Consider the following 25,538-nt stretch of genomic DNA (forward strand, 5'->3'; position numbering starts at 1 on the left):
ATTCCCAAGGTTATTTTGCAGCGGCACCATGGCTCTGCTCGGTGCTTAGCACCGCCCAAGACGATTGTGATTGGTTTAAAGAAATGCCAATAAACCAGAGCATGTTTTTCTCCCATCCCGGAATGCTGTGTGGACTAGCCAGACCCTCCTCCGCAGCGCTGTGGAGGAGAGTCTGGCAATGCGAGACTAGTGTTTGCCTTGTTAACTTGTCTTCTTGTAGCTAAGATGAATGAATGAAGGAACATGTACTTGAAACATTGATAAAACTGTACAGCAAAAGGGAAATATCCTTAGGCTGCTGGCTGTAGCTTCATATTTAAAGTGCACATAGACATGAGAGTGGTATCAATATTCTCATCTAACTCTGTGAGAAAGCTGATATGAAATGTCGAGCTATTCCTTTAAACAGTTAATCTTTACTCCCATACATGTTGGTGCACCTTGTATTTCTGGAATGTGTACACTTTTGAATGTTAGTAACCTTGAAAGGGCCGGTTTTTTTGGACAAGAGCTTTTACTTGTTTGTGAGACAAGGTTTCCCCCAATCCCTGGTGCTGACAACTATGTTGCACACCCTCTCACCTGCATGTGATCTTGATGGAAATCTCTGGTCCTCTGTTCACAGCTATTTGCACTTCCCGACTTTGAAAGCTGTCAGCAGAGCAACAGCTTGTTTCAGTACTCCGGACAGTTCCTCCACAGAGACCTGCAGAGTGTTCAAACCGGAGGCTCTCACCTCACCCCAAAGTGTAACTGGGGACACCAGGACTGAGTCCAACACTGAGATTTGCCACTTGCTCTGTGTGTGTGTGTCCAGTGAGTCACCCAGCCCTTCCCCCACACACGCACATCATCCACCCAGAGCCATTCTATCTGTATGGAAATTTGGGCTCCACAGCTGGAATCCCACAAAGCACTGTCATCTACTAATAGTTATTATCTCTTTGGCCTGCTCCCTCACAAAAACCCTGCAATACAAGCACATCGCATCTTTATGGTAATGCCCTACAATATAGCCCCAGGCTATGGTGCATAGACCTTTGTTATCATTACGATAATTCCCATTCTCACTTGACTTCTCATTACACCATTGAAACTGCTTGGGGTTGGATATACAAATTCCTACATCTTTCTTTATTACACTGTAGCATACATTGTTGATATACAAAACTTAAACTCTTGAAATAAATATAGTGAGGTAGTCAGTATAATGACAATTAAGGATAAGAGTTGTCACTTAATTAGCAGTAGCGAGGCCTCTGTGCTGTCGTATTTGTGCTTTTTGTTGTAGATATGGCTAAATGATAAGTCAATATCATATCTTGTTTCATGTCCTTATTAATAATACCAAGGAAATTAAAAACTAATCAAATGTCTTCACTGTGGACCTTGTGGGGAGATTTTTTTGTCAACTACTTGACAAAATTAGTTTTTATTGTGTGAAGAGTTTGGTCTGATCTAATGCAGTGTGAAACAAAGTTCACTGCATTTAAAACATTAGATTATGTCTTATGTATAATTTTCTTCATATTGTGACATATATGTAATGCCAGGGAAATATTATTATTTAGGCCATATCGCCATGGCCTAGTGGTAAACATGACATAATATACCAGATCTCAGATTAAGGTTAAATAGTTTTTCAACAATTTTATGTTTTCTTTTTTCAAGACAGAGAGAGAAAGAAAAAAATATCCTTGGCCTTATTTTCTGCGCATCCTTTACATTCCCCTGCCCATTACATATTTGAACTTGTGACAATTAATATTTTTTTTAAATGTTATCTGGAATTTGTATCCTTTATATTTCTTTTCTCTAATTCTATTTTTCAGAATATTTTAGGAGTATGCCACATTGCATTTCATTACACAAATTACTTGTATATGTGCCAGATAAATCTTTGAATCTTTTTAGTGTCAAATTTCATCTTCTTCTCTGATGGGTATGGAGCACACAGTGAAAAGAGTCTGAATGAAAACCTGAGGAGAGGTTTTCTTGTCAGGTTTTCCACAATCAAATCCACAGAAGAGCAGGTGATTTACATGTATGCCACGATGAGCTTAGGGTCAGCTCTATGTAAGCAGCAAAGAGAGTGGCTGCTCGTGTCCTTGCGTCTCTTCATGAATGCCCACACAAGGCCTCTGGATTGACACAAAAAAGTAATTGCGGAGTGATTGGCACAGCTTGTCCCGTGCAGCCTGCGTCCCACACTTGAAGGCTCTCCTCGGAGCACCCTCATTGTCACACAGCCTTTTAGCACCTTTGTTCCTGCCTTCCCCTAGGACCTCACAGCTCACCATTGGCAGATGAGTCCCTGTCTGTGACAAAAGGGTCCCTGCGCTCAGCCTCATTTGATGCAGTGATGAACTCCCCCCCCTCCCCCCCTCACTCACACACACACACAAACACACACGCATATATATTGCACACCACCTCCTGCGAGAAGAAATGTTCCGTTTAGCGGTGGAGGATGTGGGGGTCAGGACCCAGGGGTGGGCTTTTAGGAGACAAATAAACATCAGAGCAAGAGAGGAGTGATGTCTTGTTTACACATTAGCAACCATTTAGCAAGTCTCACTGTTTTCACTGCGTCTCTCCGGTGGCCTCTCAAACAGCTGATCTTTCTCTTTTGTTATCTTTGCAGCTAAGAATCCAGTCAGGATCAACACTGTGGTCCACGGTGAATGATTTGAACAGTCTGAGTTGATCTTGATTAGGATCTATGCTGCTATAACTGACAATAAGTCAGTTAAAATAAGTCATGTATCATATCAAGTTTCTAATAAATTACTGTGACTCAACCAGCATATTAAAAAAGATCCAGAATAATTAGCCAGCAGCTCTCCCAACAGTCTCACTTTGCTCTGCTCTTACACTTCCACTGTTAATTTTTGTGATACCCAATCAGGCAAACACACACACACAAACACACACACACACACACACACACACACACACACATCTTTCTACCATCTAATGAGGTGATGACCAACCACTTGTTATAATTGCTTCAGTCTCCTTTTAATTTTCAAGCATATTAATCATATGTAGAGTTATTTAAGAATGCATAAATTAATCTTAGATTAAAAAGCCTATCAAAGCCTCAAAACAATTAAAGAGTAAGGTAAGATTTCCCCTGGGCTGGCACTTTTATTTTAATAGAGTATTCAGGTGATTATCATACTTTGATGCAGCACTGTGATTAATGCAGACACACTTTTAAATGAGCTGTTCTCTCTTGCACAAAAAGGTAGAAGAAGCATGAGCCTGATAATGACCTTACTGACTTTTGGGTTACTTTTCTCATTTCCTCGCATAGGCACTCATATTACACAACTTCCTACAATGAATGAGTCTGAATGTTACATTTAGTTTGAAAATATGGATTTCATAATCGGAATTTTAAGGGTTTATTCGCAGTCACTTTAGTTGAGTTAACAGGCATTTTGGGTCATTTCATTCCAACTGAACTTGTTTACACGATCAATAGAGCTATGAATTTATCAGATACCAACAATGACTTTTAATTAAGATGTTTGTGTTGATGACAGTCGATGTTTAACAGGCCATACCCGTTCAATAATCGATAGATAAGCAGATGGAGGAGATGCTTGAGGAGACGCCTCAAGTTGGACAATCGTCTGTTCATTTGTATGGACTTTTTCTTTTAAACAAACTGCATTTTAAAATAAGATTTATACTGCATGTTTCTCAGTTATAAAATGTATTTAATCCCCAAGGCCAATAGATTAGCGATTCTAAAATGATTTTTTCTTTTTTTTTCTTCTCCAGCTGAAGACACAAATTACATTTCAGACATTTTTAACGATGTGACAAAAATGTAGGTTAATAACTAAAAACAGTGATATTGTTAATTAGCATTTGGTAACTGTTTTATGATGAAATTATTGTTTTAATAGACCAGCCATATTATTATTATTATTATTATTATTATTATTATTATTATTAGCCTATTATTCTTTCGAAATGACTCCCCAAATATAGCCTATGTAATTAAAAGTAACAAGGCTACATCTTCCTCTCTTAAAATTAGTGAATAATTATGGACAAATTATCATTATTGCTGGTCAGCTCTGTCTGAAGTGAATAGCACCAACAGGGACGTGTCCTGTTTCCTTCATCAATATTACATCAGTGCTTGGCGCTGCGCGTGCTGCCAGATGAGAATTCACCCGAAGCTGTATTGACTTTAAAAAGTTAAACGCCCGTCGCTTATGGCGCAAGGCTGCCCGCATTGTTCCTCTGTCTGATCTTTTTTCTTTCAGCTTTGAGAAAAAAAAACAAAAACAAAAAAAACGAAGCGCAGATCACAGAGAGTGACCTTTAGAGCAGCTGGTTATTGTCAAAACGCATGTAGGCGAGGTGTAGCTTGTAAACGATGAATCCGTGGGAACCCCGCACATGTTGAAGGCCTGCACGCCGTATTCATCAGCGGGCCCTGACTGCATGCACACAACAATGTGTCGGTGGGTCCCTGCTGTTTTTAGCGGAATGCCAACTCCCATTGCAGCCTCCTCCGTGCATATGTTATTGACACATTGTGGGGTTTATTCAACAGGAAAGTGCAAAAGAATTAATTAAATGCATTATGGTCAACACAATAAAAGATTAATGTGGATGTTTTCTTTTTTTTTATTTAGAATGTATTAAACAGCACATTTAGTTAGAGTTTTTCGATTTGATAATTGTATAGACAACACTTTATCCATATGTGTAGACCTGCAGGCTGCTATAAGACCAAACACTCAAACCAGACCGTCTTCATTGGTCATGAATCCATAGTTAATGCAGACTGTCTGTGAGAGTGGGAGTGCCTGGCCATAAGTTTTACCGTCACTTGATTGCTGTGTGTCGTAGAGGGGGCTGTACTACAGTCTGCCTGCCATGTGGGCACTGCTGCTGCTGCTGCTAGTGCTGCTATCGCAACACAAACCATCCGCACACAGCTACAGCGGAGCGGAGAGAGAGAGAGAGAGAGAGAGAGAGAGAGAGAGAGAGAGAGAGAGAGAGGAGAACAGTGAGCAGGAGGGAGGCGGTGCTGCACGGACAACTGCGTCCCACTCCTAAAGCACAGACTATAGACTTCTCATCGCTCCGACTTTCACTTGATCACAGCTTTCTCATTCACGACGAAGGGGAGCTGCGCGAACATTAAAGGTGAGTTTGGGAAACTGATTTCGACAGTGCACTCTGTTTGTGTCATGACTTCAGTCCATAGCCTATAGCCTATAACAAAAGTTTCTACGCCCATTCTGTTTAAATTAGCCTATAACATGCAATTATTCCGAATTTAAACCTGTTAACAGTGAAAAAAGGCTGAAGTTGCAGGCAAATGGAAGGAAGGAATATATAATGTGCTCATCAAGATGTCACAGACATATTGCTTAATAAGGGGTTCCTTTTATTCTTAAGGATCAGTCTAAAAATAAAAAAATGCCTCCATGCAACTTTATTAAAAGGAAGGTCTGATCTTGTCCACTCTGTTTTTGTGTTTAGTAGGCTACTTGCTATGGGACAATGAATTAAAAGGCTCCATTAAAGAGTTATTGAGGCGGTTATTACTTTGACAAAAGATTACATATTCATGTCAAACGTCGTCTCTGCAGCTTCCAGACCTCCAAGGATGGACTCCATACCTGCGGGACGAGACTCCAGCTCTTCGCCAAGCTCCAAACAAGAACTTTCCTACCCGAGCGCCAAGAACCTGAAGCCCAACCAGGTCGGAGAGACGGTGCTGTACGGAATACCGATCGTGTCTTTGGTGATAGATGGCCAGGAGAGACTTTGCCTTGCACAGATATCTAACACACTGTTGAAGACTTACAGCTATAACGAGATACACAACCGGCGTGTGGCGTTGGGGATCACCTGCGTCCAGTGCACTCCTGTCCAGCTGGAGATCCTGCGGAGAGCCGGTGCAATGCCAATCTCCTCCAGGCGCTGCGGGATGATCACTAAACGCGAGGCCGAGAGACTTTGCAAGTCATTCCTAGGAGCTCATGCTCCGCCTAAACTTCCAGAAAATTTTGCCTTTGATGTTTCCCACGAATGTGCCTGGGGGAGTCGAGGCAACTTCATTCCGGCCAGATACAACAGCTCCAGGGCCAAGTGCATCAAGTGCTCCTATTGCAACATGTATTTTTCTCCAAATAAATTCATATTTCATTCGCATCGCACGCCAGAGTCCAAGTACACGCAGCCAGATGCAGCTAATTTTAATTCTTGGAGGCGGCATCTTAAATTATCAGATAAAGGCAGCCAGACAGATGTACTACATGCATGGGAAGACGTGAAGGCCATGTTCAATGGGGGCAGTCGCAAGAGGACGCTGCCAGGCAGCGGGTCAGACTCCGGCTCTAACTTGAAATCACATGGACACAACCGTCCCCGAGACTCACCCGAGATACCTGCAAAAATCCTCAACTGCGAGGACAACCGGGGCGGCATGACGAGCACACGAAGTTACCCGGTCATCCCCGTGCCCAGTAAAGGCTTTGGGATGCTGCAAAAGATCCCACCACCGCTCTTCCCTCATCCGTACGGGTTCCCAGCTTTCGGCCTGTGCCAGAAGAAAGACGACAGTATGCTGGGAGAGCAAAGCAAAGCAGGCCTCCCGGGTGTCCTGTGGCCTGGTACCAAGGACAGCGCCTATCACTCCTTCCCCATGTTCTGGCCCGCGGCGGGCGCGCTGCCCATGCCTCCGTACCCCCAGACTCAGCACAAACCCCCACCAGAGCTGCTGTGTCCTCCTAGGCAGACTGACATGGACATATCTGAGCACAGCGACCGGAGCACCAACACGTCAAAAGACAGCATGGTTGAAAACGACCGGTGCTCCAGCACTCAGTCTACTCGTAATGAAGATGACAAGTCAGGTGACGAGGCGAGGCCGCTGGAGGGGATGACCCTCGCGTCCCGGAAAATCAGCTACGTCTCCGCGTTCAGACCCGTTATTAAAGACGCAGACTGCATCGCCAAGCTGTACGGCAACAGGGGCGCTTACAACGGGTGTCGCACCGGCTATTTATCGCCCGATTTTTTAAGTGAGAGCTCAAGCTACCGGTCCATGTCCCCCTGCGTGGACAGTGAGGGCGAGCCGGATGTGGATGTGGAGACAAATAAAACACCAGAGGAGGAGGAGGACTCCAGGCCTCTGTCCTCGGTGTGTCCTCGGACTCCTCCCGGCTTGGCTCACAGTGTTTCACCAAACGACTCAGACTCCAAGAGCCTGCAGGAGAGCAGTCTGGTTGATTCCCAGAAAAGGAGCCTACACGTGTCCCAGTCCTCTGACAGAGAACTGCAGAACAAGCAGTTATCAGAGACCCACATAGCTGCGTCTTTTACTGAAGTGAGTGACTTATGACTGAGAAACACTGGCGATAAATACAAGATGTAACATTTCTCTAAAGTGTTTTGCAAGTTGGTTTCTTTCCTTGGCTTGTGTGTATTTAAGAAGATACATATCTGTGTTCTTGTGGGTAAATGTCTTTTATGTTTAAACAATGTAACAGCAGCAATAAACAGCATGTCCACAACATTTAGAAAAAAAAACATAAATCACTTCTTTAAATAAAAATATATACACTTCAACCTAGAGTATAGTTTTAATTATTAATTTTAGATTTTATTTTAAATAATTATAATTATTTTTGCAAAACCTCTTGTAATTTTAAGAGCTCAAAGAAGTGGTGATTCTGTCTTCTTTAGGTATACACACCAGAGAGGGGTGAGCTGCAACAAAGGAGCAGTCCGTATCAGTTCAGACCTGCGAATTACAAGACTGGAGTTACAACAAATGGTTAGACATTTTTTTTCTGCTTTTGTAAAAACATTTCGCTGTAAAACAAAAAAAGAAAAGGGGCTCAAAATTACATCGATTTATTTTCTCTTAAGATGAGAGTGGAAGTAAAGAAGAGCCGTCTTCCACAGTGGAGGAGATCGAAACGAAATCTTTTAATGAACAAAGCAGCGAGGAGAGCCAGCGAGAGCCGGATGAGGGTAAGTTACATCGAGGTCAGCTTATAGGATTTTTCTCTGTTATAAGCTCTAAGTTTTAAAAGATAGGGCTCTACGTTTTTGGCAGATATAAGGAATATCATTTATTTTCTGTGTATTCAGGCGAGGACGCGCCAGCCAGAGCTCTGCCAACCCAAAGATCCATGATAGAATGTCTGGCAAAAGGTAAGACGATGTCTTACTGTTAGATACAATGATTAACAGATAACAACCTCTTCCAAAAACATTATTATTATTATTATTATTATGTATTAAGACTATATAATTATTAACATTATTTTTTTTTTACTAAATTTAAAGAAAAGCGGACAAATCTTTTAATTTTCTTTTTCTCTGTTTTTGCCTGGAGGCAGATTCTTTGACATTTGTCCTAAAAACACATAACAAGGGAAGTTCTTTTTTACTGCAGGCCCAGGAAGACCTGCTCTGAATAGTCAGTGTAAATGATGATGGTGTCCTCATCACTGTCATTAAAAATAGAAAACTGTCCTAGAAGGAAGATGATGCAAAAGCCTGTTGTACCTTTCCACCTCCAACGTCCTCTATTTGTGTCTGCTTTTTAGAGGAACTACAGAAGCAGCTGTTAGAGCAAGTTGAGCTGAGGAAAAAGCTGGAACGTGAATTTCAAAACTTGAAAGGTAAGCTAAATTCTGTAACAGTGCTTTTCCCACTATTTTGGCTTTTAAAAGTCTTTCTGGTGCATGTTATGTGTTGCTCTTCTGTCATGTTTGTGATTCAGGCAGAAATATGATGCCATGACCAAATTCACCTCAACAGTGGCATGCATGTGCTCTTCTCTGCGGAGCAAACGTCTGTTAAAGGGCATCGTTCTTCCAAATGTTCTAAGTGGTTCAGGGGCACACTCCCCCTGAAGAGATGCTTTCAAACCCCCCATTAACAATGATTTGAGAGGATTATGATTTTAGCTTTCTGTTCAAAAACACCCATGCATCCTTAGAAAATAGTTCTCTCTGGGAAAGAAAGTGCAGATATGTTGGGGCTCAATGTAATTTGCAGAGTCACTGATACAGTGCACAAATAGAATAATAATAATTCATAGTTTTAAATAGATATGGACATACAGAAATAAAAAGGTTAATATGAAACAAGTTTATGTAGCTGACGAGAATTTAAATATCAGAATTTTTAATATTTTGAATGGCAACACAATGAAAAATGTGGAAAATAAATGTGCATACATTTAGAACATCTGCATTTATATACACAGCCTATGAGCTTATTAAAAAAAATTGTGCAAAACCTCAGATCTACAGAAAAGGGATAGAAGGGACTCTGTCATGTTGTACAAAGGTATTAAAACGTTTTTTATTAAAATGGTTACATTACTAGACCAGCGCATATAATCCAGATCAGTCTTCACCTGTTTGGGTGTAAATTAACACTATACTACAATATTCAAGATACTGATAATTTTACCTTAAAACATATTGTTTGAAATGATATTTGTGCAGCATCACATGTGTCAACGTAAGAAGGATGTCTTAGAAATGAACTATAACTATAAAAACAATGTAAATTTGATTCTCCATAAATTCACCTAATACTTTTCAAGTTGTATTTTGAGGTTCTAGATATTATATGGTTCCATCACTTGCTAACAAATCTGCTGTCAGGTCCCAGCGATGCGTTTTACATAAAGCTTAATTTTGAGCTATGTGGTGGACTTGAATACACACACAAACAATTTCTTTATGCATTCATTGGTAGTATTTGGATCTAGCTATTGGGAATTTGATGAACACAAAGCATAATATGTTATAAAACAGCACAACTGGTTAATCTGTAGCATTGGACTCTTGGTGCAAATCCCTCCATTATACATTTACTCCACATTTTTCTCCCAGTCTTTATTGCCATTAAGGTGGCTTGTCATATGATCAAGTCTAATCTTAGTGTGCAAACAAGACAATTAAAATACTGACAAAAGCATGTTAATTCCATCAACACAAATGTCTAAACAGGTCCTTACAAATGACATTTTTAGATTTAATTTAGGTATCTTAAACTAAAGGGGATTAGAGTAGCCTACTTTTGCAAACTGGTTTTCCATTTACACTTTTTTACACTTTTACACTTTTTAATCCACATTTTCCACATCCAAGTGTGAATATTTTTTATCAATGCACATTTCTTATCTCCACTATAAAACATAAGTGTAAGTATTTTATCATGACATCTATTTGCACAATGGGAGCCCTGCACATGTAGCTGGTTTGTCGCTTTATCTTGAGAACAGCGCCCTCCAGAGCCTGGGGAAGGTCCGGGCTGCATAGACCACTTCATTGCATTAAAGTGTTATCAAAGTTATCAATCTCCTAAAACCAATCATTTATAGCGAAGACTTCATCCAACTAACCCAACTATCACAAATGTCAAAACAACAAACGTTTACAAATTACAAATAGGCCTAATACAGCAGCCTAGGGGTCCAATCTGGCTAAATCCTACAATTGTATGTGTGTAAAATGAGGTTTTTATTGATGGTTGTGGTTTATTGTTATTTTTTTTTTGTTTAATTTTTTAAATGAAGGCCCACCTCATCACTGAAATACATGTCTGCCATTTGTTCCTCAGATAATTTTCAGGATCAAATGAAAAGGGAACTTTCCTACAGAGAGGAGATGGTTCAGCAGCTTCACATCGTCAGAGGTGAGAAAAATCAGGAAGAAGGAGCGGATACAGCAGCGTGGATTCACAGATAGGACATGTTTGCCGACGTGATTGATGACAGCCTATAATGCTCTGTGCATACACGATATCAATGATTTGCGTGGGCTGTCTGGAGGCTTTCGTTTACTGTTATGATACGCAAGCAAGTAAGCTACACTGTTAAATTCACGCGAATCACTTGCACTTATGTGGGACACACTTCCTGAGTTTTCTCACAATTCCCTTGTGATACATTTTTAAAATCCCCATAGTAATCAAATACAGACATAGCCTATAGCCTAATTATAACCTTGTGGAAATTACAAATAGCCTAGGTCTAAACATAGGCCTAACGTTTTTACCGAGATTTAAATTGAAAACTGTGCTCAGTGTGCATCTTGTGTCTTTATGTTGTGGCTATCCGTTTCCCATGACGCTTTAGCGAGCAGCAGAAGTTGATTAAAAACAAGTCATTGTTGTAAAGTCAGGTGGAATAGCAGCCAGGATAATGTGTATTACATTTCTGCACCCCAGAGGCTTATGGGCAGACACTTAACTGTCATACATCCAGACTATAGCCTATTAATGCATTTTTGGAGCATGCCTTTAATCAATTGACCCTATTATTTTGTAACTGTGTTCAACTTCAACATGCGTGTGCAAATACGTCTACTGTGTGTTGTGGCCTACTTTAATATAATTTTCAATAAGGCCGATTTAGCCTCACATGGCCGCATACGTAGGCCTACACTATTGATTGTTTCATTTCCTTCTTCATAGGAGCTCATGACGCTTTACACCATTTCTCGTGTAAGATGTTGACTCCTCGCCACTGCAGCGGATCATGCTCCTTCAAACCTCCTCTGCTACCACCCTAAATCGGATTATATAAACAAAGGACACATCTAGAGCTTCTGTCAAATCATGGAAAACATCCGAGCGGTCAAATTGAAAGAAGACTATAACTTGTAATTACTTGGGATATAAAAAAAAGAAAAGAAGAATTGAACTTAAACCTCGGCATTTATGTAACCATCTTGCATACAGTGTAATTTGTTTTAATGAAATGATACCATTGATAATATTTATTATTTGTGGCAAAGTGCAATGACGATGTATGTATCTAGTAATAGGTAGGTTGTTATTTCGTTTTTTTATTGTCAATAATAGCAGGTTTGACTAGCCAATTCATTGCTCCTCATCCTCTCAGTATTGTGAATTAGCCTACTACTTTTGCTGTGTTCTTATTTGCAGGCCACTGGCTTCCTTTTGGATACTATGCACTTTAAACAAATGATTGGAATTACCTTAAAAAGCTTGTGCATTGAAATAGGCCTACAATATAATTATTCCATTTGTAGCGGTCAGACCATGCTTATTTGTTTCTGAAGACTTACAAAACAAAGTAAGTAGGCTAGTCTAAATTAGTACATCCACGACTTTGTAAGTAGCAACATATTAAGAGTATAGCCTATTTGTTCATGTAGCCTATTTGTTTTCATCGCTAATGAATAAATCATTTTATTAAAAGAAATGTGGATTCTTGCCCTTGGTGTTGCCATCATGCATAATTCCATTCCGATGGTTTAATATGCTTGGCCTAACTTAATTTGACCATTAGGAGAAGCAGTAAATTTGATCTGCCTTTGAATTAATGCGCAACTTTCACCTGTCACTAGTCTGTTTGATTAGCACCAAAAAAGATGAAAAAACACACTTCTTTTTCTCTCTGTTGCACCTTACGAAAAAATGCAACTAATGGTTATTTTCACTGTCAATATGTAGCCTATTTGATCAATTGATAGATTGTTTAGACTGTAGACATAATGGGAAATATTCCAACACAAGTTCCCAGAGCCCAATGTGACATCCCTTAAACCTTTTAACGCCTAGGCCTACCACTGGAATACCATTTCATTTGTTTGAGGAATTTTGTTTTGCTGAAATACAAAAACACCAAAATAAGACGGACTGGTTAGGTAGGCTCGATATAGTAAAATTGTTTTTCTTCTTTTTATTTAGGACTATCTATTTTTATCTAGGGCTGCAACGATTAATCGATCATTTTATTAGTCATTGACAGAAAATTCATGGCCATGCTTTAATAATCAACTAATCGTTCAAGTCATTTACCAAGCACAAATGGCAAAGAGTTGCTCGTTTCATAAATGTGAGGATTTTTTACTTTTCTCTGTTATATATTACTGAATATTAAATGCATGCTATTTCTGTTTTGGACTGTTGGTCTGACAAAAACTATACCCTTGACGTTCCATGTGTAGTATTGTCCTCTTTGGTATTGTGTTCATAGACAGTAGGCTATGTGCTGCGGTAGCTCCCCCTGCTGTCCGCGGCGAAGAAGCGACACCAATTTTGAATTTTGCTCTGTCCCTTGAGGATGGCTTTTGCGCATGCGTACCTAATGTAACAAGATGGCGGAAAATGCGGAACTGAAGGTAAAGTGAGCCCCTACATTAGCTTGACAAATAGACGTTTCACAGTGAATTTGGGAATTTCAAATCATAGAACCATTATTACTTGACAGTAGAGACCCGATGAATGTTGGTATCAAAGCATATAATACAAAAACAGGAGAGCAGTGGAGACCGGACAAACTGTTAGCTGGCTGGCTAGCCCGCTAGCATTAGCTTTGTTATTGTTGCCGACGTCCCGTTAGGCTGCCTTTGCTCACCTGCACATAAGGCCACATATCGCTTTTAGTCAAATGTGAAAACCACTTTCATGTCAACGTTTTGTACCCAATGGCACTGTAGTATTAACCACCTGACATTGGCAGTAGTTCGCCGGGAGGACCCCAATTTCTGTTTAAAAGTGGGCTCTGTCTATTCCCTGGAAGATAAGCGCAGCTTCCATTAGCGTTATTTCCGATGTAATGTTTGCGATAATTGTTCAAACACTCGAGATAAAGTAAATACTGTAACATTCATTTTTGTTTCAGTCAGATTAAACCGGCATTATTCTACTCATATAATGTTGGTAATTCATTATTAATTGACAGAAAACACTCATTGTGAAACGTATTATTTCTATACGGTACAAAAGGCATTTAACATCAACGTTCAGCTCATTTATTGAATATAAATGTACCACTTATATCCGGTGGTATGCGACATCACATTTTATTAACAGGCCACATTTCAAGCGTCATCCGAATGTTTACAATTGCTGAAATATTTACCTTTTGCAGTTCCACATTGAGTCCTAATTGGTCTCCTCAGTTACCACACAGATGACCTTGACTGATAAAGTAACATTTGCTTATCTATGCAAGTTGTCTTTTTAATGCCATTAAGTGTCATTAAGTGTTGCCTTCGTGTGTGGGGCCACATCGCACCGTTTACACACAATCATTCACAAAAGATGACTTTACATATGGTGGACCTAAGAACACACGTACCTGTACAATATAGTATAACATAATACAATGGAAGCCCTACTTTTGTGGAGATGAAAATGTTTTGTTTTCTTTGCTTCTGTGTCACAGGTGTTGATCCAGTTCTATTGTAATTTATGGTTTTGCTTTATTTGACTGCATAACACTGTAGGAATGATTTTGTTAAGAATAAAACAACCTGTGTCATTAGATTGTATTATGTTACTACAACAAAAAAAGCAGGGCCACCTAATACAACATCACAAGAATCTTCCTAAAAATTGAAATTAACACCTCTCTGACACTGTCTGAAGAAAAAGTCTCTGGTGTATTGGATTCCTTTATTTTGTACAGATACTCATGTTAATGTGTCCACACCCTGTATTAGTGCTGCTCCATTATGGAAAAAATGATTTCAATATTGAAATCATGACTATTTAACATGATTACTCATTGACCATGGAAAGATGTTGCATTTATTGAACTTAAAAAACAGTGAAAACACCTTGAACTGTGAAATTTCCCTTAATACTTTTCCCGTTGAACCTTTTTGAATTCCCCTTCAGAACACAAGACAAAATAAGAGTTTACTTGCAGTATAATGTGCGAAATAATCGTTTTTCTTTATTACATTTTTTTTTGTGATCGTTAGGAGCCTAAATTGAAATCGCTATCAAAATTTGATTAATTGCACAGCCCTACCCTGTATTATCACTTGCAGCATGAGGTGATGAGGATTAAAACCTTAAATAGTAGAATCAGTAGAAGTTATGTGCGTTTTCTGCTTCTAGCCAAAGGGCCATCTCTGCCAAAGTCATCTCAGAGTGGATGTGTTTGTTAAATATACTGTATGATGAAGCTCTTCATTGTCTTTTATTTAGATACTAGCCGAACAAAGGCCAAAGAAACTGTAAAAATCTCCAAGCCTGTCTCAAAAATGAAAATGCTATGGGTGTGGATGATTTGCAAGCTAGTGAAGGGTTTTTAATGATGTAAAGAAATAAATCAGACATGCTTTAATAATGATGTTTTAAATGATGAAGGCTGAAATGAGGAAAGGAAACTTGTTCTTTTTTTCATCAGAATATGAAAAAAATGTTTAATAGACGATTTTTCAAACTCTTCTTTTTTTACCAGCAAATGGTAATGAGCCTTCGAGTTTCGGAGCTTCAAGTGTTGTTGGGGTATGCAGGACGGAATAAGCACGGGCGCAAACACGAACTTTTGACCAAAGCTCTTCACTTACTCAAGGCTGGTTGCAGTCCTGCTGTGCAGATGAAGATCAAAGAGCTCTACAGACGACGCTTCCCAACCAAAATGGTTTCACCAGTAGACCTGGCTCTGCCCGGTGTTCATTCTGCCTCCAGCCTGCCCGCCGGCCTCGCTCAGCTGGGATTTGACAGCCACAGTTCCCCATCGCCTCTGCTGCCTGTTTCTTTACTTGGGCCCAAGCATGAGCTGAGTCTGCCTCACCTCCCCTCCGCCCTGCACCCTGTACATCCTGATGTCAAGCTCCAGAGATTGCCATTCTATGACGTTCTGGATGAGCTCATTAAGCCAACTAGCCTGGGTGAGTCAACCACTTTCTGCTCTGCTGTTTGTTTAGCGATAACACTTACATGTCTGAGCCATGACTTGTCAAAACCATGATCAGTAAAAGTTCAGTTAGAGTTGACATTAGAGCCTAGTGATTCTGACTGTCCTGTTCCTCGTTTATTTTTCGTAGCCTCAGACAACAGTCAGCGGTTCCAGGAAGCATGTTATGCCTTTGCATTAACACCACAGCAAGTTCAACAGATCAGCAGCTCCATGTAAGTGAGAAAGCTATCTGGTAAGAGATGAAAGGGAAGAAGAAATAATACTGTAAAAGCATTGAAACTACCAAACTATTTTTGTACTGTTTACATGATTTAAAAATCATTATCTGACATAGCAATCAATCAGAGTTGTTATTAAATTGAATGTGAAACTTTTGGTCATCCTGATCAAGCTTTCTTTTAATTCTTTAGGGACATATCTGGGACCAAATGTGACTTTGCTGTTCAAGTTCAGTTAAGGTATGTCTAACATACTTTTCTTCAGAGCATAAAAACATTCTCTTTTGAATAATAAGTATATTTGCGTTAAGTGATGGGTCTGCATTTAGCTCCTTAGTTTTGAAGCAAACAAAAAATAGTTTTGTCACTTGTATAGTTCACATCATTTCAGTCTTTCTTCTTAGCGATTTAGTCTGACTTTCAGATTCAGACGTAAGAAGTTAAAACCCTCACCCAAGTTGTAACTTTAACCTTTAAGTTTACAGTTATAGGTTATAGGTGTTGATAAAAGACAAAGATAGGAATCAAAATGAATGATCAACAGAACAGGTTTTGAATTGTGGAGTGAAGAATGCAGGGATGCACACATATTATTAGACAATATATTCACCAATATGATTAATAATTAGTTTGCTGTTCAATTCCAGGATTATAGTTTTTTGATAGCTTACGTGCAAGTGTTTTTATTACCTTCCAATAACCTTACTTTAAAACAATTGAACCAAACAGGCACACTTTGTTGGCATTGTTTAACTTGACAAAAACATTAAATAACGTTAACAAAAACTGATGTTTTCCTTAGTTGCATAATAAAATATTCACTGTATGGATGAATGCCATCCTTTAAGAGGTGCTCTCCTATATCATAGATGGAGATGGCTGTACTTGACAGAACTGAAATGGTAAAATAAGCAAGCCAACCTTTTTGTGAAAGTGGCAACTTTACAGAAACAAATTGCTTTTGACATTTGTCCCTCAACATTTGATCTTACAGCTTCTGTCATTTATTTTCTTCATTTTCAGATTTTGTTTATCAGAGACAAGCTGTCCCCAGGAGGATCATTTCCCCCCTAATCTGTGTGTGAAGGTGAACGGCAAGCCTTGTAATCTCCCGGTGAGTCTATTGTCATATTTTCTGTGTAGTACACCACCAGTTACTGAGAATCAAGGTCACTGATGTTTGATATTTGGTCTGCAGGGATATCTTCCTCCAACCAAAAATGGAGTTGAACCAAAAAGGCCCAGTCGTCCCATCAACATAACCTCTCTTGTTCGACTGTCCACCACAGTCCCCAACACAATTGTGGTGTCGTGGACTTCAGAAATTGGGAGGGTAGGAAGTTCCAGGCAAAGCTTTAGAAATCAAGCATCATAGTCCACTAAAGAGGACTTAAGTTACCTCAGTGTAACTTGTTTCGCTCATTATTTTATCTTTGTTTTGTCAGAGTTTTTCCATGGCTGTTTATCTGGTAAGACAGCAGTCGTCTGCAGTGTTGTTGCAAAGACTACGGGCCAAAGGAATTAGGAACCCCGACCACTCAAGAGCTCTGAGTAAGTTGCCTCTAGATTTTGTAGTAAAAACATAGAACATGTAACACATGTGTTTGCACTACATCTATAAGTAAAAGACGATCACATAAATTACCTTCTGTCATATAGTAACTACTAGGGCTGGGACGATTTGTCAGCGTAGTCGACGTCATCGATTACGTAAATGCGTCGACACAAATAATTTGCGTTGACGCGTCACTAAATAAAATAAATAAATAAAACTTGCGTGCAAATTAATTAATATAATGCAGAACTAATGTATTGCGGAACTACTGTTAGATACGGGGGTTCTAGGGACAACTAATCTGTAGCCCCGCCTTAGCTCTGAAGCTAGCCGAGCTCTCCGCTTACATGGAGTTTTTTGTCAGGTCGACAGTCCAGTGAGTCAGAGATAGCGGCACAAAAGGGCGAGTAGTGGCGACCCACAAGAGTTAGAGGACCCGCCGGCCTCTTTAAGATCGCAAGTTCGGTCTTCGGGTCAGTTACAGTAGTACATGTGAGAGAGTGGTGGATAAGACGAGGACTGTGTGTCGACGTTATTCAGCAGTTGTTGGGTATGTGAGTGGAAATACATCTAACATGCTACCGCATATCCAACGCCATCACCCAGATGTGCCAATCACTGGAACGAGACAAAAAAACTGTCCAACTTCTCCTCCCTGCAGTGCTTAACCAGCCTTTAGATACAAATAATTAAAGTTAAATTAAAAGGGAGAAGAGCATGGATGTTAAACAAGAGCTTATTCATTATTTTACCTACGGTTAAAAAAAGCTAATACAGGCTACTCTTTTTTGCACTTGCTCTGTTTACTTTAAGTTTTTATTTTTGTATTCCTCCTGAAAGTGACTTTATTTTGTGGTTGGACTTCATCTGGCTTCAGGTTGCACTACAAATGTATTTTACTTGAACAGTGCAGTGTTAAAAAAATTTAATAAATAGAGATTTGAACCTTACTGAAATTTGTTTTGTGTAAATTGTTAATAATTGAGCAATGGGAAAATAATCGCTAATTGAAAAATTAATCGTTAGATTAATCGAAAAATGTATTGCTAGATAATAAAATAGAAAATAATCGTTTGGGACAGCCCTAGTAACTACTGTGCATTTTTGTGGCCTGTTTGACTACGTAGTAACAACAACTTGTGAGTCCCCGGAATTCAATTTAGGACCCAAAAAAGGTTCTAAGTTCTGCAAAGTTCCTCAGTTTCTTAAAGATTCCTGGAAAAAAGTTTTGAACATTTGTTGTTCCACTGCACTTTTTTTGCTCACACATAGAACTTACATTTTTCATCCATCCATCATATGATGAAAGATTAATCGTGAGGGAGTTTTGGAGTCTTGTTAAACGAATTAACATTAGCACAATTGGCTTTAACAGTCATAATACTTGTTTTTAATCTTTGTGTTTGTCTTTTTCTTTCTCACAGTCAAAGAGAAATTAACAGCTGATCCAGAGAGTGAGATCGCCACCACCAGTCTACGAGTCTCTCTCCTGTGTCCTGTAAATACTCCACTATACTGCTCAACTAAAAAAGTAGTATTGTAGTTAGTTGTGAGAAGTATAATTGGAAGTCTGCAGAACACCTGTACAACCAGTTAGTCAATAAGCCTATTGACACATCAAGAAATGAATTGACAATTCTAATTAAAGAGGGATTTTTTAAAGTCCCTTAGACCTGTATTTTATTGTGCAGATAGACAAAAAGTACTTCTTACTGTACTGCCATAAACTGTATACTAGAGGTGTGACGAGATCTCGTCGGAGCGGGACTAACGTTACGTCGCATCTGCAGCGTTCATGTCAAAGTGAGTCACGACAATGCTGGTAAAGCGGTCACAAGTGTGGTTAAGGTTTTCAAAACTTCAAAGTGCAGACAGTGTTTGCTGGAATATAATTTAATGGCGAAATCGCAGTGCAGTTAACTTTACACTTCCAAGACAGACAGGCACAACAGTGTTCACTATGCCCTGGTTACAGACTGACAGGCTGGAGGTTGTAGGGTAAGGCAACTTTATTTATAGCACATTTCAGCAACAGGGCTTTTTTTAATTTTTTTATTTAACCTTTATTTAACCAGGTAGACCGTTGAGAACAGGTTCTCATTTGCAATGGTGACCTGGCCAAGAAAAGCATAAGTGTGCAGGACAACATACAGTTTCACATACAATACAAAACAGGAATACAGAATACAAAAGGCTACATAAAGTGCAGATTAAGTAAGCATTACAAAGTCAGTGCAAAGTGAGGTGTAAGTAAGACGAAGGATATGCGAAAGTGATATGGTAATAACACAATATACATGAATAGACAGTCTATAACACTGCTGAGATGTAGTGAAGAGTCAAACAAAACAAAAACAGTTAGTGCAAATTATGATCTAGTTAGTGGTGTTGATCAGTTATAACGCAATATATATATGAATAGACAGTCTATATAAATGCTGAAATGTAGTGAAGAGTCAATATACAGTTAATGCAAATTGTGGTCTGGTTAGTGATATAGGTCAGTAATAACCCAGAAAACCGGTCTATATAGATGTTGAAAGTAGTGGATTACATTCAAAGTGCTTTACATAAAACATTAAAGAGCAATTAAAACCGGTCATGCAAATAAAACAGGCTAAAATAGAATAAGATACAAATACAAGAAGAAACGTTACAGTTCAGTGCATGAAATTAATAATTATTTGATTTAATGGGCTGTAGGTGTGGGTTTGTGAGGGGAGAGGGGGGTGTATTATTTTGTGTGGTGTGTAAAATAATAAAAATAACAATTAAATAGGTTCGGAATTATTTTTACAACTGAAATACATTTTTTGTTATTACAGAGGGAAAGTACTGGAAAAAGGTACCGTTGGGTACCGGCACCAAATTTCAGGTACCGGTAAAAATGTGAATGGTATCCAATCCTACCTGCCACTTTTAAGTTGTTTGTGTGGCAGCATTTTGGATTCCCGGTGGAAACGCCGCAGTTATTAGGTCTGAAGAGGTTAGTTATACAGGAGAGAAGCCATTTGAGTTTGTGGCAAAACCTTTCACAGTGCTCGGTTTTCATTTCATGACTTTCGATTGAATAAAAGACTATTTTTCCAGTCATATTTCGTCATTGAAGTTTTCTTTAAAATAGTGTTAAAATCTTGTCTCGTTCTCGTGAACCCAATATCGTGTCTCGTCTTGTCTCGTGAGCTGAGCGTCTTGTCACACCCTTACTGTATGCTTAATTAGAACGTCACTTCTACAATATTCTGTCACTATAAAACTAACTGGTGCAGTATTTAATGTAGTACTGAGAAGTGATATTTATTTTGTGTTTTTTGTTTTGTTTTAAAGCTGGGGAAGATGAGGCTGACAATTCCTTGCAGAGCGATAACATGTTCTCACCTTCAGTGCTTCGATGCAACACTTTACATCCAAATGAATGAGAAGAAGCCGACCTGGGTGTGTCCAGTCTGTGACAAGAAGGCACCGTATGAGCACCTCATTATTGACGGGTGAGCACAACACGTCACACATTCCTACCTGGTGACTTTTGAGAAGTATAAAATAATTGCTGCTGTGAAAACTGTTAAGAGAAATTTATTCTTCATGGTATTATATAGCACTGAGCAATTGTTTTGGCATCTGATAAGTCTTCAAACTCATGGATCTATTGCTGATGGCCCAGATAAATTGCAGCTTTAAAAAGTGCGGATAACACTGTATATCCAAAATATAAGTTTTAAGGGATGATGAAGTACTAAAAGCTTACGTAATTCTGGTTGCAAAGTTGCCAAACTGTGTTAAAATGTCATGCTGTTTTCATAGGTTGTTCATGGAAATCTTGAATAGCTGTTCTGACTGTGATGAAATCCAGTTCAAAGAAGATGGAAACTGGGCCCCCATGAGGTCGAAGAAAGAGGTGCAGGAGGTGTCTGCTTCGTACAATGGTGTAGACAGCGGTATGCAGCTCGTACATTTCAGATTCTTCAAGTGTACTCATTAATTGTGATCTGTGAGCACAGTGTGAGTTAACTGTTGCTTTGTAGATTCGTCTCGAACAGAAACGCATGAGCATAAACGGGGATCATCCAATGACAACAGCAAGAAAGTTGATGTGATTGACCTGACACTGGATAGCTCCTCTGAGGATGAGCTAGATGATGAGCCGCCTCCTAAAAGGGCCTGTCCCTCGGTGTCACCCGTCTCTCCACCTCCAAACAAGGGGTGAGTCTCCAAACCACAAACGGGAAGTTACATCACCATGAACAAATGATTTTTTTGGGAACTTTGTGCTCAGCTCTGTCGTGTTACTTCTTTTGTCTCCTCTCAGAGTACTGAACCTACACAGCCAGGCCTCACCTGTAAGCAGAGCTCCCAGTATGCCCCCTGTGGAGACCAGCTACATTCCTCCCCCTCCACCTCTTATCCAGGACTATCGCCACTATTATCACACAACTAGTGACCTGCCAGGTACACCTGTCTTGCCTTAAAGGAAGGATTTCGTTTTTTGTTAAGTCTGCCTCAATACAATAATCACATGCCCATATGTTAACCCAGTATCCATTTGTTCTGTCCAAACTGGTTGTAAAGCAATATGTCTTCAGCTGAAGCTAACATGATGCTTCAGCAGTCTGAGTCAGCTGAATCAATTGGGTATCTTTTAAAGTTATAGTATTTGTGGTGCAAAATCTGTCTTTACGTTTCCTACTATTACATGTTAGTTTCAGTGGTTACTTCCTGAGATGTGGTGAAGGATTATGTCCTAGTCGTGTGTAGACTTGTTGCTGGGACAATCCTCAGCAGTAAACCTGGTCATGAAGACACCTGCTTGATTTGACTAACTCAGTCTGCTGAAGCCTCATACTAGCTTAAGCTGTGGCCCCCCCCCCCCTCAGGCGAAATTGAGACAACCCCATAACATCTTGTAACTCCTATTATTATTATTATTATTATTGCACCGTTCAAAGTATGCTGAATTAGGTATTCGCTGTTCTTGTTTGCAATGTCCCATGGATGGACAACTATAACTGGAATACTTGGATATGGGATTTATTTTTTTTAACGTCACGATCCTCAGGCAAGTTCTGGAGTTACGTGATTTTTAAGCAGATTTATGGATGTTTATTCACGTTGGATGGACATCGGAGTGTAAGTGAAAGTGTAAGAGGAGAAAGGAGTGCTATTTTTGACACAAATTGCAGCAATCTGGCTCTAAGATTTTAAAGAAGCATACCAATGTCCTCCACGAGCTGGGTGTCATAGTCACTGCTGCAGCTCCAACTGCTGGCCGTGTTAGTAAGGGGACCAAAATTCAAGGGGGAAAGCATCGTTACACAGCCAGTATGGGCAGGAGGAATGATTACATCATTCTCTCAATGTTAATAAGCCATGCAAGTATTTTTATTAAGACAGACTTGACAAAATCCAAGCTAACCTATCTTTGAACATGTAAGGTTAATGCTTGTTGAAGCAATTTGTAACTAGACGTTGGTAGTGTATATCCAGAATGAAGTTAATGGACTGAGCCCTCTTCCTTTTCTTACAGATCTGAATTTCTTCTCCTTCCTCCAAGGCGACAATCAGGTATATTTAAGCAAACAATTGAACTTTGGCAGTCGTACTGTAGTGCGTTTATGTCTGGTTGCTGTTAATGGTAACTATTTTATGTCTGTTAGCATTACAACATGGTGATGGCTGCCGCAGCAGCTGCGTCAGCATCAGCCTCAGAGGACCACGACTTGCTCCTCAACCGTTTCCTGCCCTACGGCTCCTCTCAGATGTTACGTGAGCAGCCGGGCACCCCAGGGAGCAGCACGCTGGCAGCCACCAATGGAGGCAGCAACAGTGGCAGCACCAGTAGTTTGGTGTCTTCCAGCAGTCTGCGGGACCGCGACAAAGACAGAGAGCGAGACAGAGACAGGGACAGCCACACCATCTCAGGATTGTCAAGGTCCTCGGTGGAAGCTGCAGCGGCGGCAGCCATTTATGGCTCCATATCTGACGTTATCTCTCTTGACTAGATCCACACAGAACTGAAAGACAAGGGAGACCTCGAGAACAGGAGTTTGTAAATAAGTAAGACTGAGATGAAAGAATACAGTGCTATGTACAGAGAGGAAAATCTATTTTCAATTTACTTATCATATGTATATAAACTTAGGACGCTTCTTGTCCGGTGAGTTACTTCAGTTGATATTTTTCTGTGAATACTGAAGCCTTTTTCACACCTCTTCATGTGGTCCTTTTATTATATTGTACCTTTTGTACCTGGTTTTTACAGTTTTGTTTTCGATATTCCATGTCAATGGCATTATTTCAGTATAATGTTATGTATACAGAACCCCATGAGGTGACACCTTATGTAACATGATATTTAGAATATAAAGAAAATGGGCATTGTTATAGATGTACAAAAGGCAACTCACAGCAAAACAGGAAAATGTATAACACTTTCTTTATTTTCTAAATGGCATAATTTCTGTCAAAGTTCTGTTTTGACAGCAGAAAGATCTGGCCATTTTTGTCATCACTGTAGATTTTTCTGTAAGACATTCATGCTGTGGTCATTATTTTTAAGAAATTATTTATAATGTAAGTTATGTGGGATGTATGCTGTTTTAAAGAAGCATTCCTTATGCTTTTAGGAACTGTTGCCACTAGAATTGCAAAAGCAAACGCAAGATCCTTCTGTTGTCATAACGTGTTTCGCCTGTTTCAGTCATTCAAATATGAACGATAATGTATAGTTTAGACTGTACCTAAGATACATATAAATTGGGACTAAGTCAGTATTGTGAGACCAGGTATTTTCAGTGTGTAAATGAATGAATGGCACTAGTCCAGCAAGCAGCCTTCTTATTGTGTAATTTTTTTCAAGTACAATATACACAGAAAACTACAGCGAAGTAGCCGGTCGACCTATTTCAAGACAGAAAGAGTTTCTGGTCCACTTGAATTAATTCTTTAATTTGACATTTCATGTCTCTATGTTTGGTTTTATCACTTGCTTCTTTACATAAAGGCTGTGTGGAGCAGTGAAGCGTCCACAGTTGCAGGAAACATTTTAAGAGTAGTTTTCAGCTTTGCATGTCTCTGCGAATTACCTGAAAGCTCACCTGTTGGAGTGCTATGCTGTTCCAGGATGCATAGCCTTTTTGTTAAGTGTATTTGCAACAGCCTGTAAGAGAACTGTGATAGCTTAGTCTTTGAGTGTATCACAACATGCATTTTGGCCCAGAAGTTAAAACCATTGAAGTTATTATGGACGCATCCCCTCCCTTTATTTTCTTGACTTGTGCTTATAATTAGGATTATTTATTATCATATATATTTTCAGCATTTGTTTGATTCGTGGATATGCATTGCTGTCATTGTATGTGATATTTCTTTTGTAATTATATAAGTAATACTATTTAAAGATGTCATAGTTGCTTGACATGCATTGTAACATTTTCTGTTTGTTTTACTATCAGATGATGTCAATAACTCAATAGAGGCTTTGATCATTTTGAACCGCTACAAGGTCTACTGTGCTGTTTAGTATTTGTAAGAATTAAACAGATATTAGAAAGTGCACATTTGTAGTTGCTCCGAGGGCAGTCCTGATACAGCTGCATGTGTTCTGTTTCAGTATCCAGTCTACTAACTCAGTTTGTGGCTTGGCAAGAATCCTAAATCTAACACACCTTCCTTTAAACACTTTATTACAGCACATGCTTAGTAGAGGCAGATGTATTGGCCAATGATAGCTTTTTGCATATACATCTATCAGTGTATATGAAGGCCATTCAGTAACAATAATTTGCTGTAGAGAAAAGCCAATATATGTTTGAGGTAGTTTAGAAATGGTGTCCTGTTATATAGTTTGTCTACCAGAGGGCACTGACAAATTAATCTTTCAACTGTGAAATGTTCCGCTGAGTACACATCTAGCAACAAGACCTAAATGTCTACAGCCATATATAACATGCAGATATTTGGCAAGTAATATTTAACAAGTTTACCATCTTAGTGTAGCATGTTAGCATGCTAACATTTGCTAATTAGCACTAAACATTAAGTACAGTTGAGGCTGATAGGAGTGACATTA

At 39.4% G+C, this 25,538-nt stretch overlaps 2 protein-coding genes across 2 annotated transcripts; both read left to right on the forward strand.

The window, feature by feature from the left end:
* The first annotated feature begins 5,644 nt into the window (after positions 1-5,644).
* Positions 5,645-11,585, forward strand: skor1b (SKI family transcriptional corepressor 1b). The gene is made up of 7 exons (XM_078256082.1): positions 5,645-7,369; positions 7,729-7,819; positions 7,915-8,019; positions 8,140-8,202; positions 8,601-8,675; positions 10,633-10,707; positions 11,488-11,585. The coding sequence occupies exons 1-7, from the start codon at positions 5,645-5,647 to the stop codon at positions 11,583-11,585; spliced, it is 2,232 nt and encodes a 743-aa protein (XP_078112208.1).
* Positions 11,586-13,131: 1,546 nt separating this feature from the next.
* pias1b (protein inhibitor of activated STAT, 1b) lies at positions 13,132-25,022 on the forward strand. Its single transcript, XM_078257077.1, has 14 exons — positions 13,132-13,163; positions 15,239-15,671; positions 15,828-15,912; positions 16,111-16,158; positions 16,942-17,032; positions 17,117-17,251; positions 17,364-17,469; positions 18,898-18,971; positions 20,801-20,961; positions 21,275-21,408; positions 21,496-21,673; positions 21,780-21,919; positions 22,995-23,032; positions 23,125-25,022. The coding sequence occupies exons 1-14, from the start codon at positions 13,140-13,142 to the stop codon at positions 23,467-23,469; spliced, it is 1,992 nt and encodes a 663-aa protein (XP_078113203.1). The 5' UTR covers positions 13,132-13,139; the 3' UTR covers positions 23,470-25,022.
* Positions 25,023-25,538: the final 516 nt, after the last annotated feature.

This window comes from Sander vitreus, chromosome 8 (assembly GCF_031162955.1).
Source record: "Sander vitreus isolate 19-12246 chromosome 8, sanVit1, whole genome shotgun sequence".
NCBI lineage: Eukaryota > Metazoa > Chordata > Actinopteri > Perciformes > Percidae > Sander > Sander vitreus.

Coding starts and splice junctions, on each gene's coding strand:
- skor1b (XM_078256082.1), top strand. CDS start 5,645: ATGGACTCCATACCTGCGGGACGAGACTCCAGCTCTTCGCCAAGCTCC. Junction 8,203..8,600: donor GATAGAATGTCTGGCAAAAG/GTAAGACGATGT, acceptor TCTGCTTTTTAG/AGGAACTACAGAAGCAGCTG. Junction 8,676..10,632: donor TGAATTTCAAAACTTGAAAG/GTAAGCTAAATT, acceptor TTTGTTCCTCAG/ATAATTTTCAGGATCAAATG.
- pias1b (XM_078257077.1), top strand. CDS start 13,140: ATGGCGGAAAATGCGGAACTGAAG. Junction 13,164..15,238: donor CGGAAAATGCGGAACTGAAG/GTAAAGTGAGCC, acceptor TTTTTTTACCAG/CAAATGGTAATGAGCCTTCG. Junction 16,159..16,941: donor GCTGTTCAAGTTCAGTTAAG/GTATGTCTAACA, acceptor CTTCATTTTCAG/ATTTTGTTTATCAGAGACAA.